This window comes from Pteropus medius, unplaced genomic scaffold (genome assembly GCF_902729225.1).
Source record: "Pteropus medius unplaced genomic scaffold, Ma_sr-lr_union100, whole genome shotgun sequence".
NCBI lineage: Eukaryota > Metazoa > Chordata > Mammalia > Chiroptera > Pteropodidae > Pteropus > Pteropus medius.
In genome coordinates, this window is record NW_024342471.1 from 9,609,729 (window position 1) to 9,624,700 (window position 14,972).

The window sequence follows — 14,972 nt, forward strand, 5'->3', positions numbered from 1 at the left end:
GCCCCTTGCTCAGGAGATGTGCAGGCCTCTCAAGAGATTGTAATGGCAGTTCCTCACCTGCCAGGCAGTTTCCCACCTGTCTTATCAAGGGACTGTCACAGCAGGACTAGGGCAGTGGGCAAGGCAAGCCAATATTGTTTGCATTTTGTAAATGAGAGAAATTGAGGCCCAGGGAACTTAAATTGAACAGTGAATGAATGCAGGAACCAGTGCTCACACTCAGGGACTCCTAACCTACATGCCACGTCTGTAATTCAGCAGCAGGTGTTTGCAAGAGAGGGGAAGCAAATGTTGACTGAGCACATATTCTGAGGATGAGTTTATCATCTCAGTTGGGGCTCTGTGCTGCCAGACTTCCCAGAGGAGGGCGTGTTAAGTCCTGATTGTGCTGTCTGAGTCTTCATATCATTTCCTGTGTAGCTAGGCTATATGAACATTCTCCTCTGTCTTTTTTACTTGTTAATAACAATTCTCTGGAGCTAAAAAAAAAAAAAAGTTTGAACTATGAATGTCACACACACAAAAATGATGTCTGAGGTCATGTCCAGAACTGGGTATGAAGTAGGAGGGCAAAGAAAGAACAAACATCTCAGGCCTGGAAGAAATCTTAAAGGTCACACCTATGGGAGCTGGAGTGCCTGTGTCTAGCCCAGCTGGCCACCTCCTAGGCAGCTCTGCTTCTTAGAAAGCACCTCCATATAATGATGGAAAGTCTGTTTCTCCTTAATATCCCCCACCTTCCTGTCTCTTCCTGTGGTAGTACGATGATCTGGACTATGTGTATATGTGACAGTCTTAGGTATTTGAGGACAGTAGCCATGCCTTTCTGAATTGCCAGTCTCTTCCAGGCCACTCTCCCAGTCACTCTAAGCCCAGCTTCATGTTAAACAAGGTGTGACTCATGGTACACATGTGCCACACTTCATTTGTGGCAAATCTGTGACAGACATCACTAATCAGTCAGCAGTCACAGCTCCCTTGTTCATTCAGTCCCAGGCTTTCTCAGACAGTGCTCCATGTGGCTACGCTCAGTCAGTAAATGAGGCATTTCATTGTGGGTTCTGTGCTTTATTGTGAGTATTCGAGCACAGGGACTCCTCATCCTGGGTCCCTCGTGCCTATCCAGGACCCAGTGCATGGCTTCCCCTCTGTAAATAGGCATTTGTCATAAGGGGATGGATTTGAGACGACTTCTCGTGTGGATTGCCTTCTTCAGTCTCTAATCTGGCCATGCCCTTTTCCAGAATCGCAACAGTACCCACAACATTCATCCAGAGTTCAGTGGAGGCTGCTCCCTTGCCCCCAGCCCTGACCTTTCTCTGTTAGCACAGCCTCAAACTATGTCTGTGATTGGCTGGAGTTGCTAAGGCTTTTTTCTACGTGTGCTACTTTCTTGTGTAATTGTCTTACTTGGGATCCCAAACCCAGGATCTTAATATAAGCTCTGAGGACAGGGCCCTCTCCCGTCCTGTGTCTCTGTCCCCAGCCCTGGCACTGAGGCAGGCAGCACTGCCTCTGTTGACCTTAACTGAACTCATGGTTTTCCCCATTCAGTTCTGCACTCTTCATTTCATCCTATCTCTCGGCTGCCCAGGGTTCTTGGCTCCTGATGCTGTATCCAGATATACCACCTGTCATTCTAGGCACCGTGAATGAGCCTATTAACACCATCTTTCTATTCTGGGATCCGCTTGGTCATTCAAAATGATGAAAGAGGCCAGCAATCGAGGTGTATAGGACCCGGCAGTGTCTAGCTTTGACACTAGACACAGGGCTTGTGACAGCTTGCAAAGAGCCAGGCTTTTGTGATTCATCACCAGGGTTTGACATCAGCCGTCCAAAAGTGAGAGTGTTTTTTTGAGGTTCTTTTAGGTAGTACTTCCCAGGCTGGGCTCTTGGGACCTTAGGGCTTTTGAAAGGCAGCAACAAGGTCCACATGCTAGAACCAATATTTGAAAAGCCAAATAGTATTTGAAAAGCCAAGTCTTACGTTCTCCACTCCTTTCCATTGCCCCACTAGGCCAGATGGGGGCCATACCTGTTAAGTTTTTGCATTGGACTGGAGCCATAGCAGGCCGTAACTCTGGCTGTCTTCTCCTATTCATCAGCACCCTCTACTAGCAGTTATAGCTTTAATATACAAGAAAATCATGATTTAATAACCACAGCTTGGAAGCTGGCATCTATTTAAAGCTTAGACTCCTGGGGGTGGTGGTAATAAGGAATCCTGGAGGGTGGAGCAGGGGCCCCTGAGCAGAGCTGCTGGCAGAGCTGACTGTAGGCAGTTCTCTAAGGATAAATAAGATGATGTTTCTGGCAGATTCCAATACAGTGGGAGAGGGGGGAATGTTGACTAATAAGTCGCTTACTGGATATGGTTGCAATAGTGGTGGAAATGGTTTTTGAGAAATAGGGTGTTATTTGGGGACCCCTGGTCGGGCTGGAGGAAGTGGAGCTCAGCCAGTTGGGTGGCTCCCTGAATGCTGGAGTCCCAGGCTAGGGAACCTGGAGACATTGCCCTTCCTCAGTGTGGGGGCAACAGGGAACACACCCACACTCAGAGCCCTAGGCAAGAGTCGTTGCTCTGCCACCTGATCCTCAGGGAGGGCATTTGCCTTTTGGATCCTCGGTTTTCTCATTAGTCTAGTGGGTCTCAAAATACCATGTGGGAATTCTGTAAGGAGAGAAAAAGGAAAATGGAGTTGCTCCCAGTGACCTGGAGTGGGTGGAAGTCAAAAGCCTTCCCCAGACCCCCTTAAAGTCCCCCAGAACCTGGTTTGAAAATCACTGGAATTACTGTTTTCTAGGACCACCCCTCCAGCCCTGGCATTTGGAAGTGCTACATACTCATTCCAGTGAGTATGTAGAACTTCAGTCAGAGGCAGTGCCCTGCAGCTTGCGAAGTCTCTTGAGAACAGCTCTCCATCCTCTGAGAATCAGTTGACCTGAACTGTGGGGTCCATCTGGAGGGCATTGCTTTAACCCCTTCCTCCAGCCCCTCTGGCCTGAAAGTGTCAGAACAAAACCTCCTTGACCCCAACTGGGGTATGAACAGTGCATCTAAGCAGCAGCTGTCTCTGAAGGGGCAGAGAATGTTGCCCTGGCAACCAAGCAGGTCCCTCTCAAGCAGCTGTTCCAGGCCCATGAAGGAGGATAGCCATCTGCATTCCGGATGGGGCTCTCCTGCCACCTGTGCCCTGGTGCCAAGAGCCTGAAACCAGACCTGGCCTGCCAACCCGGAGGTGCTTTCTCTGCTTTTACCCAACCGGACCCTAGACACCATAAGAAGGGACTCCTGGCTGCCTTAATTTCAAGGTTCCCAAGGATCTCTTACCTTTCCAAGGGGGAGGCATTTATGGGCAGGCCTCCTGGGAGCAGGGAAGAGGGGCTGGAGCACCAGAGGGAACCAAGAGGTCTGTGGGCAGCTATGCTGGCGATCACAAATTGTATGCCACAGGCTATGGTAGCTGGCAAGCATGTACCTACACAATGTTTTTTAAAACTAAATTACCTCCATTTAAAAATTCAGATTTTTTTTTCTTTTTTTAACGTCCAAATTTCTGGCTTTTTGTACAAGTTTGGCAACTCCAACAATGTTGGGCCTAGGTCTCCACGTGGTGGCTTTGGGCCAGAGGGGTTAGATACCTGGTCTCCCATGGACATTTGAACTTGTGACCTTCATTCAAGGCCAGCCACTTCGTTTACAGCTGGAGAAACTAAGGCTCAGAAAGAATCAGGCCCTGTGGCAGTTGCACAGCCTACCACAGCCAGTGGTGAGCTTAGAACCTGGCACCATGGCCTCATAGAGCAGAGCTTTTGTACACTGCCACTCTAAAAAGCCTGTTCTCTCATCTATAAAACATCAGTGATAATTATCTCCCCTTCCAGGTCTGTGTCTGGAATAAAGTAACACCTGGCCCAGGAATCATTCAGTAATGACTCTTTTAAATCTGTACATTTAATATGCCTTGCTTAGGAAATGTTATAGGAAGCACTGCTTACTTTCTTTTTTTGCCACCTTTCAGAAATGGTTATTTTTCAGACAATTTCTAATGCTTGGCGCTTAGGATTTGTTGAGCTCTCATTCCCACAGCCTTACTGCCCAACTTAAGACAGAGTTGCTCAAGGCTCTACCTCCCACTAGATGTGAGTATGTTGGAGGCTGACCTGAAGGGAGTTCAAAGCCCTGGTCCTAGGCATTAGATTCCACCTCAGTCAGGAGTAAATTGTTGTTTCCCTGACCCTTATTTTGCCCAGCTATCAAATAGGGATTTGTTTATTCAATAAATATTTACTGAGCCCCAGCCATGTATTGAGCCTGGTGCTGGGAAAGCATCATAATTTTATGAGACAGTCAAGGTCCCCACCTTTGGGGACTTCTATTAAGATATTCAGGATCTCTGTCTGGTAGGGGAAAGAGACAAAAGATAAGTGAAACAATAAATTGATCAATTCTTGAAAAAAATTGGGTTCTCGGAGAAGGAATAACAGCTTTAGGCAAGGTGGTCAGGGAGGCCCTCATTGAGGACATGAGACCTGGAATCAGCAGGAAGAGTAGGCATGCAAATATAAGAGTGAGGATCCTTTCAGACGGTCCAAAGGCCCTAAGGTGGGTACATGCTTGTAGTGGCTGAGGAAGAGCAAAGAGGCTGGTGAGGCAGGAATGGAATGAGCAAGGGGAAAGTGCAAGAAAGTGCCAGTCCCTGTTGTAAGCCAAGGTGGGCAATGTGGATTTTATTCTTCATGGAGTTGGGAGCCTTTGAAAAGCTGTAGAAAGAGGAGGAAGTAATCCAATTTGTACTTTAAACAATTCCTCAGGCTGCTGTTTGGAGAGTGATTGTGGGTGGGGCCACAGACCAAACAGGGAAGCCGAATAATGGAACATAGAAGCCTAGACCAGTCTGGCTTCTATGGGGGGGATGAGACACGCAGTTTCTGTAAGATGTGCTTTTGAAGGGAGTGGAAAAGAGGGAGTGGGAATTCCCAGGCTTCTGGATTTTGAACTACTAAGTGCATAGGGTTCCCTCTAGGAGATCAAGAGCCAATGTGGAGGAGGAGAGGTTTCAGATTCGTGCTGTACATGCTCAGCTTGCGATGGCCTTGACACTTAGGCAGAGCTTAGCCTAGTGCACTGGGCTGTTGAGAGAGGTGATACGCTCTCCTAGCAGCTGTCAAGTCTGTGTGCTCTAAAATCCTCTGACTGCAGGCCAGTTTGGAGGGACTTTATGAGGGATGTTGTGTGTAGGAAAATGACTGTTTCTGTTGCTCAGAGGCCCCAGGAAGCCAAGGATCCCATCTGAGAGGAGGCAGCTCTCTCTCAGGCCTCCTTGCCGCTGTCCCCCCTCCATAAGCTAAATTACTTAAATCTTCACTTTGCCAAGTTGTGCCCTGTTGGCATCTGTCTTCCCGTGCCTTGGGCTATCCTTTGCTCACAGAGGATCCCTTCCCTTGCCTTTTCTTATCACTCAGTGACTCTGGTCCATTTTTCCAGACCCAGTCAACCTTAACGTCTTCAGAAAGCCTGCCCCAGGCTGTCCCCTAGGGAGCGATCCCTCTCTCCTTCATCCAGACAAATCATGGTAACAGGAGTTACAGGACCTACCTTATGATTGCCAAGCGCCGTCATGTCCGTCATCTCTTTAGCTCCTCCTACTCAGTGCACATTGGGTATCACACCTTATATTCTGAGTGGAATGTGCCCAAGCCTGTTGCCTCCATGTGACCCTCACTGAGATAGTGCAGCAGACGTGGCAGAGTAGTGGCCTTCAGGCAGCCTGGGTTCAAGCCCTGGCCCCAACACAGCCTGGCTGGGAGATGAGCCAGGGCGAGTCACTCCACCTCTCTGAGCCTCATCTGTAAAGTGGGGCAGTGACACGTCTACCTCACGTACCATTTTGAAGATTCCGTTGGCTGAAATACAGTGAATTCTCAATATTTGTGGTAGTTATGTTTACAGAGTCTCACAAACACTGAGTTAGCAAACTATTGTTACTGAACCATTGCTCCTATGGGAAATACAGGGTCCTTGCAAGCCTCTGGTCACATTGCCACTAACCAGTCAACACATAACCTTATTTTATGTGTGTTTCTGTTTAAAGACACCTTATTTAATGTAACATTGCTTTATTAACATTGGACTTACCAATAGCACTATAACTCACACCTGAACAAAGCTTATCTAACACAGCTGTTATTTCCATAAAGCACACCACAGCCTTCTTCCACTTAGGAATACTAGGCAGCACTTCACTACACTTGGGAGACATTTTAAACAGAAACAATCTCCAACAAAAACCACAAAAGTATGAAAAATGTAGCACTAAAGAGACCAGGAAGAGGGAACTTGTTTACAGCATGAACGCTGAAGCAAGAAGGCAGATCATCACCCTGTTCAGCCTTAGCTGGGAACCTGGTGTGTTGAATGACTCAAATTTTCAAGCTTTGCACATGTCTGTGAGTGACTGTGAACGCCCTGCGGGTATTGATTTGGGGTTACAAATAAATTTTAGCGAGTAAGCGAATTAGCAGATGCAGAGTCATGAATAACAAGGATTGACTGTACGAAGTGCTCGCCCAGTCAGTGCTCAGTAAGGTCCACTGTCAGCATTGGAACCCTTACTAACAGGAGTGCATCCTGGCTTCCAGATAAGGCTCTGGGGACAGGCCAGGGCTCCTTGAGATTTGTAGTTTTGTCTTCCCCAGGAGGCTGCCTTTCTGACTAGCTTCTGTGGACTTGGGGGATCCCAAGCAGGTGCAGATTCCAGAGGCCCTGAATGCCCCAACTTGAAAGATTTGTTCCAGGTCCACTGGGTGTGTTGTAGTACCATTGAAAGTTTTCAAACAAAGCAGTGACTTTGTTAGATTTCTCAAGACAGCCAGCACTGGTGGAGGAAGAACAGGAAAGGCTGGACAGTAGGTTGGGAGGCCAGGGGGCAGCGGTGTGGGGAGCATCTAGGTGAAGCTGACTCTAGATCACTGAGGGAGGAGAAGGATGAGAGAGGCAGTTAGAGAGCACCTGACTGGGGAGCGCTGGAGGATTCCCCAGGAAGATGTTGGGGTGAGGGGTGCTGCCAGTCCCTCTTGCTGCAGTTTGAAATTAAAGTTTGATAACTTTAAGCTAACCCAGTGCACAGCAGCGGAGGTGACTTCCAGACTGACACAGTGGGAAAGTGGGGGTCACTTGGACTACCAACAGGAAAGGGCAGTCTGAGAGGGCAGTCTGTCCCTGATCCTGACCAAGTTGCTTGGAATTCTCTCCCAGCTTCCTCTCCCTTGGGGGAGGAAACAGAGGGAAGGAGAGAGGAATTTGAGGCTGGGTGGGTGGGAGCCCTGAGTTCCCTTTTTGCAATAAATAACCAGCAGGGTTGTTTGATTTAGTTGGCGTGGTTTGACAAGTTACTAGGTGAGAGAGAGAATGGGATCTTATAGAGCCTCAGCCCTTCCTCTGACAAGCCTAAGCCTTTTCCAGAGCTAGCAAAGAGTTAAGGGGTTCTGGCTCAGAGGCCAGTTCTGTCCCTTCATGTGGGGCCTTGAGTGGGCTCCACTGCCTCTTCTGTAAAGCCTGCTGCCATGGCTCCCACACTCTTTGGTCCCCTGCATTTTTTACTATTAAGGAGTCGAGACCTCTTCTTTAGCCCCACTGCCAAGCTTGGGCCCCTGGGAGGCAGCAAGCCTGAGGGCTGTGCTAGACCTCAGGACCACGCCCATCTTGGCAGAGGGCTAGCTTCCTGGGGTTGCCGTGTCCTCCAGATCTCTCAAGAGATGGAGTCACAGCCACTCCTCTAAAGGGACTCTGAAGCTCTCTTTGGCCATCTTATACACATTGACATTAAAAAACAAAATGCAGAAACAAATTCATTCTGACCTGATAAAATCTTGCTGGATAAAATCTTGGGGCAGAAGGCAGAAGGGACAAAGGGAGCTTCTACTTAGAATAAGCAAGGACTTGTGTACCGTGGGGCGGGAAGGCTGGGCTGGATGTCTGGGGCTGAGGCAGACTGCATGGAGGCGGCATCACACAACTGGCTTCTGTCTGAGCCTTGGCATGAGGGACCAGCACAGCCAAGATGGGGGCCAGGAAGCACGTGGCTCCTGGGAGTGGTTGGTCAGTGTGCGCTTGCTGCTGTGGCTCAGCAGTGCTTCACTTGGGATCTTTGAAAGCTGAGGGAGACAGTCACGCTGGAGGGATGCTCACCCCATGCTTCCCGAGCAAATCTGAGTTTTTCAGAGTGAATGGACAAAGAGTGCCATGTTGTTGTAAATTGTGGCACATAGAACCTCTCCCCAGGGTAGAGAGGGCCACAGTGACATCCTGGAGGATGCAGATCTGTCCAGGTCCAACATCTCGGGTCTCAGGGGCACTTGCCTCCCTCCACAGTTTAATGGGCAAATGAAGGTTGTGCACTTGTGCATTCCCTGGCCTAGGCACTGAGCAACTGACACATGGAACATGCTCTCAGTCAGGATCATCATGGCCACAGCCCTGAATGCTCCAGCAGATCCACAGAGAAAGGAGAGGGCCAGACTCTGCCTGGACCAGAAAAAGCTAAGGGTAGAGGGACTGGCTAGAGAAGCATGGAGGACACGAAAAAGGATTCTGGCTTAAAGAAGTGCATGTGCAGAGGCTTGGGTGCATAGAGTGTGGTGTGATCTGGAATGTTCATTTGGTTCTCAAGCTGCATGGGGCATGCTGAGTGGGTGGGAGGGCAGAAGTGAAGCTGCAGAGATGGGTGGGTGGGACCAAGCCAAAAGGCCTTGGATACCAAAGTGTTGGGAGCCTTCACTATGGCTAAATAATCATCTTTTTTGGCAACTGAGGGGTTTTTGTAGTGATGATGAGATTCATGTACTCATTCAACAAATATTTATTGAGAGCTTTCAGTGCTTAAAGTATTACCCTAGGCCTGGAATACGACCTTTTGTGCCAAGACAGGCAGAGTTCCCTTAACCTCTGCAGGCCTATAAACCAAGTAAATCCTGGGTGATAGGAGAGTGGAAAGCAGTTAGGGGAGGCTCCTCTCCGAAGAAGCGACGTTCGAAACGTGAGGAGCTGAGAGAAGCTTGCCAGACAGAAGGAACATGTGTTAAGGCCCCAAGATGGGAGGAAGTGTGATGGGTATGAGAAACACAGAGTGGCTGGAGCGTGCTCTTGAAAGGGGCAGGGGAGATGATGGCCGGTACTTCCTGGCATTTCATGTATGAGAAATAAGAGCTGTCTTGTATAATTGGGTCCCATCCCCTTGCCCTGGGAGGGACAGGGCTCAGAGCTGAGGGATGCCTGCCACCCAGGGAGCCCACAAGGCCCTGAAATCCTCCATTAATCATACCACTTATCTGGCTGGGACCCAGAAGACATAATCTAAGATAAGTTCACTTTTCCTCATCATATCTAGCTTCTCGGTAGTTCACTTTCTTTCTAATGAGTGGCTGCCCTACCAGGGCCTCTGAGTGTACTTCAGCAGGACTCTGGGTTTGGACGACCACGAAAGAGAGGTTGGAGGGTTAGTCCTCTGCCCAGACTCCTGGCTGTGGGCAACCTCGTTGTCTCTTGGCGGGGGGCGGTGGGGGAGGTGCCTCTTCCACACAGATCCCTGCACACACTGACTGGGGTCACACCGCCTTAGCCAGGTTTAGAGCACAGTTCTCGCTCCTTCTGCTCACTGCTATCCCCTTTAAGGGGCGTTCTCCCTGAAAACATTTTGAACAGATTGGGGCTTCACTCTTCTGATCTAAGGTAGAAAACATCAGTGATGCCCTGCTTTCTTGGGGATATTTAAGACAAACAAATCAATTCCTAAAATCCCCAGTGAGTCCTGTCTCTGCTGGGCGCTGGTAGCCACTGGCTTCAACAGGCTGCCCTAAATGCCCAGCTCGTGGGTGAAACTGCTAGTTAGGGAACCAGTCCATCCTCCCTACCAGTGGCTGGGGAGTGGTGCGATTTTGGCTCACCCTGCCCCCTCCAGGCCTAGCTTTCTCTATACCAGAAACCAGTAGGAAGAATCCCAACCCTGGGCCTTTCTGAGCCTTGACCTCTGTGATGGAACCTGTGTAATCACTCTCATGTGCATATGTTTAGTCTTTTGCAGTTTCGTCACATGTAGGTTCATGTTTCCACCACCACAGTGGAGATACAGACAGTTCCGTCAATTAGCGCACACAAATATTCCTCTTGTCACCTTCTAACCCCACCCACGTCCCTCCGAGCCTCCCCATCGCTCTCTCCCATTAGCCTCCCCACCAACCATTAGTCTGTTCCCCATCTCTATAATTAGGTGATTTCAAGAATGTTTTATAAACAGAACCATACAGTACGCAACTTTTTAAGATTGCTTTTCTCACTAGGTCTAATTCACTTGAGATTCATCCAAGTTGTTTATATCAATAGTTGGTTTTATTGCTGAGCAGTAATCCGCATTGTCTGGATGCACCACAGTTTGTTTAACCATTCACTCACTGAGGGACGTCTAGCTTGTTTCCAGTTTTTGGCAATTGCAAATAAAGCTACCATGAACATTCTTGGATAATTTTTTTGGTGAACATGTTACCATTTCTGTGGGATAAATGCCCAAAAGTAAAGTGCTGGGATGTATGGTAATTGCATGTTTAGTTTTAAAAGAAACTGGTAAACTTTTCCAGGGTGGTTATATCATTTTACATTTCCACCAATAGCGTATGAGTGATTCAGTTTCTCCACTTCATCGCCAGCATTTGGTGTTGTCATCGTTTTTTACTTTAGCCGTTCTGTTAGGTTCGTTTAGTGATAACTCATAGTGACGGATGGATGGATTCTGTTCCTTGTCCACAGCCCCTGTGGCACTGGGCTTTGTTTTGTGAATTTCCATTGGGCCAGCACCATCTCCGTAATTGGTAGCCCCTTGAAGGCAGGACTTAACCTCACTCATCTGGCTCCTGCTCCCAACCTGGGTCCAGACCTGGGTAGAAGCTTATTTCAGTCCTCACTGAAAAAAGGGTTATTGGAGTCAGGATGCTGAGAAAAGCCATTGGCTCTGACCTAGCCCCTCACAGCAAGTAGCTACTGCTGTTTGAAAAGTATCCTCTGTTTCAGACAAATAGCTCAGCATTAAGAAGCTAGCTGCGGGCCTTTGGCTCTTTGACCCTGCTGTAGGCCAGCCCCAGGCCAGGCTGGGAATGGGATTCAGAGATGACCTCAACTCCCACCCATGGTTCCCTGAACCTTGGCGGAGAATGGGGAGTCGGACCAGGCATGATGGAGTCTGGGGAGAGGCAGACTGGTATATAGGGTTTTCACATAACAAGGGAGAGATGGGATGGGAAAAGCAAGAAGGACATGTTAGTCTTTCACCAGACAGGGAGGGGGGCATCCAAGTAGAGGGAACAGGGGTAGCGGGAAGGTAGAGTAGAAGAGGGGAGGGCAGTAGGTCTCTCAGAGGAATGCAAGGTCAGCCATTCCTTAGCTGTCCTGACCTCTACTCTGCTGTCATTGCCTCCCCTGACACAGGTCAGGTTCCGTCACAGCCTATAGCACCGTGAACTTTACAGTCTAAGCCCATGCCCCAGCTGGATAATACCTTTGTGTGTGACTAAAAGGTGAAGGGTATCTTTGGTCCATGTTGGCATTCCCCACTAGACTTGGCCTTGGCCTAGCATGAGGGCGGCCAGGGCCTGTGTCTGTCTGTCTTAGTCATTGCTTAGAGAACGGCTGAGGCCAAAGCTAGGGCCAGGTCAGGTAGGTCCTCAGACATACAAGGAGCTTAAAAGAGTTGGGGACCTCACTTTCTCCTGTCCTCTCACCCATCGGTAGGTTCATCATGCCTAGTGGCGTATAAGAAGACCCCGCCACCGGTCCCTCCACGCACCACGTCAAAGCCGTTCATCTCAGTCACAGTCCAGAGCAGTACCGAGTCTGCCCAGGACACCTACCTGGACAGCCAGGACCACAAGAGCGAGGTGACGAGCCAGTCGGGCCTGAGCAACTCGTCGGACAGCCTGGACAGCAGTACCCGACCACCCAGCGTGACACGAGGTGGAGTCACCCCAGCCTCTGAGGCCCCAGAACCACCTCCAAAACATGCAGCTTTGAAGAGTGAACAAGGCACGCTGACCAGCTCAGAATCCCACCCTGAGGCCATCCCTAAAAGGAAACTGTCTTCGATAGGAATACAAGTAGGGGCTCTTTTTGCACTCTGTGTCCTCCGCCCGCTCCGTGCACCTGCCTGTGTGTAATTACATCTGGTAGAGGCCCACTAGGTCTCCTGGGCAAAAGTGGATTGTGTATTTGGAGGGATTGGTCCCAAGTGGCCAAACCAAATTCTACCCCTAGCCATGCCTCAAGTTTGCCCATATGTGCTGCAGAGTCTGCAGCCATGGGCACCTGTCCCAGCTCCTCCAAGGGGTCATCCCTGTGAATGTAGTTACACTCAGCCAGCCATCTCCTGTCCACCGTTTGCGCACTGTCTGTCTGTCCACTCCACCTTTTGCCCTGCCAGCCAACGCATAGGAGGCGGGACTGGCCTAACAGTTCTCTAATCCAAGGTCAGCTCGGGTGCGGAGGCCACAGCCCCGCTTGGCGGCGGGAGCAGCGTGGAGCATAGACGCGGATGGGCCAGGGGCCCAGGACCCAGGGCCCTTGAGCCATGGGGGTTGCTCAAGGGGAACTTTGCCCAGAGCCCTCTCGGGCCTTGGGGACAGGTAGGTGGCTCAAGGTACCAGGACCATGTCAATTTAAGAAGTGTGATGCTGGTCCAGATGCTTCTCTCCCTGGGAAAGGATCCAGGCAGATAGGTCCCCAGGACCAAGTGGCCAAAGCCAGCAGACCTTCCTGGAAGCCCAGCTCACTATGCATCCAGGACGCACAGCAGGGCAGGGCGCACCAGTTTCCCTGCTCCACCGTGTCACTGCACCTCCCACACACACCCAACCTCAGTAAGCTGTTAGCAGAGCTGGGGAAACTTGGGCTCTGCCCTGCAATTTTCAAGAGTTGCTCTAAATCCAGATTGAGAGGACTCTCCCTGCCCTGGCGAGACCTTCAGACTAACGTGGAGCACACTCAGGGCAGGGAGGGAGAACAGCTACAGTGGGCTGAGAGCTTGTGGGAGATGGAGCCCCCTCCCCAAACCCAGGGGATGATCAAGGAGGTCAAGGTGCTGTACATTGTGGCTTAGGGTTGGAAGGCCTCTCCATTTCCCGAGCCAGCCCTAAGCAGCTGGACATGGGCACGTAGAATGCAGAAAGAACATAGGACACAAAGGGGGACTGAATGGACTAAACAAGGTTCACTGGCCAATTTCTTATACTTGCCTGAACTTTTGACCCGTAAGAGGCAGCTCTGGACTTCCCCACATACATAAGCAGAGAGTTGGCCAAGAGACTCTCCTGTCTGTTTTCTGGGCTCCTTCTTGAGAGGTCCAGCCCCTGCCCTGTACTGTGCTCCAAGAGAGATTCTTAAGAGCACAGAAAGTAGCCTAGTCTCTGACTCTTGGTCCTGATCACGCAGGGTCTTTGTTTAGGCAGCTCCACCCTCTCCTTGGCCAAACCAGATGCTCTTACCTTTCCAGAAAGCCTGAGAATTAGGCTCACCCTTGATTCCTTTCACCCAGAAGTTCACACAAGGATAAGGACTCTAACTCTTGGGCCCATCCTGGGCTTCACCTTCCCTGGATTCACCCCCTAACCCCATTCCATGCCCTCATCCAGTGGCGCTGCATTTCCTGAGCTGGCTCTTGCTGAAGGAGAAATGCAGCTGCATCCCCATGGGGGAGGAGGAGTCCGGTGCGCAGCTGCCTGCCCCAGTAAGCCTCCCTGGCCCCTGCTGCTTCCGTGAAGCTGAGACTAGAGAGTCCCCAGTTTTCAAGGATAGCCCAGCAACCCTGTCCTACCCCTGTGTGCCTCAAGCCCCAAGTCCAGTGTGATCGCTCATTCATGAGTGACGATGGAAGAGCTGGCCTGGCTACTCCGTCGCCAAGCACTTCTGTCCTCAAAAGAACAGGCAGACTCAGGGCATCACTGTCGCCATATTTCTTCACAGGAGTGTAGAGAAAGCGTGCTAGCTTCGCACTTGGCCCTGGCACTGGTCCTTCCTGCTGCTCCCTGGGCCCACCCAGTGTGCTGGAGGTAACTTCAGCCAAGTGTGATCGAGGCCAAGGGATAGCATCCCACAGTGTCCAGGGACTTCTCCAGGTATTGCCTTGGTGGCCGTTTTCAAATCCAGAACTGCTGTCCAAGGTTTGCCCTTAGTACAGACACTTCCAGTCTACCCATCAGCTGCAGGGTTGGGGGAGTGACCTTTGCCTCGAGACAGGCCCACCTTCAACTGCACCAGATAACGGCTGTGGCTTTGTGTGTGTGTGTGTTTTCTTTCTCTTTCGTCGTCCTTCTTTTTTTTCTTCTCTCTGATGCGTGTAAAGGAGAGGACTAGAAGGAACGGTTCCCACCTCTCGGAGGACAACGGACCCAAAGCGATCGATGTGATGGCACCCTCCTCAGAGTAGGGAAAGCCAGTCATCTCCACCCCATCCCACCTCCCACCCCCTGCCCGCCCGCCTCCGCGCGAATGAGCAGTGCCCGGCTTAACCTGGTCCGGCCTCGGGCCCTCGTGCAGTGTCCGCATGCCTCATGTTCGTCTGTCCACACGTCCGTTTGCGTCGTCCCACTAATGTGAATTTCAGCAGCAAGTGTGGTGTTTGTTTTTTATTTTTGTCTTTGTCTCCGTGCCGTCGCTGTCGTTGTCCTTCAATAAGGTTGACTGCATTCAGCCAGTGCCAAAAGAGGAGCCCAGTCTCGCTACCAAATTCCAGTCCATCGGGGTTCAGGTAGAGGACGACTGGCGGTAAGTCGTACGGAGGTGGCGGCCGCTTCTCCCCTCTCCTCTCCCTCCCTCGCTCTCACCTCTCCTGCGCCTTCTCCTCCTGCTCTCCCTAACCCACTTCTCCTTGCTGGACTTCTAATAAACAAGCTGGGTTTGGGGTGCGAGCTGTGGCCCAGGCATGGGAGGC

General features: G+C 50.5%; 1 protein-coding gene across 4 annotated transcripts in view; it reads left to right on the top strand.

Annotated features, from left to right (window-relative positions):
- Positions 1 to 14,972, top strand: part of LOC120603613 (disks large-associated protein 4-like) — a 57,652-nt gene that overhangs the window by 16,327 nt on the left and 26,353 nt on the right. For all 4 annotated transcript variants that reach the window (XM_039864260.1, XM_039864259.1, XM_039864262.1 and 1 more), the window contains exons 2-3: positions 11,783 to 12,144; positions 14,718 to 14,806. In XM_039864260.1, the coding sequence (XP_039720194.1) occupies positions 11,783 to 12,144; positions 14,718 to 14,806 (451 nt within the window). The remainder of the gene's footprint in view (positions 1 to 11,782; positions 12,145 to 14,717; positions 14,807 to 14,972) is intronic.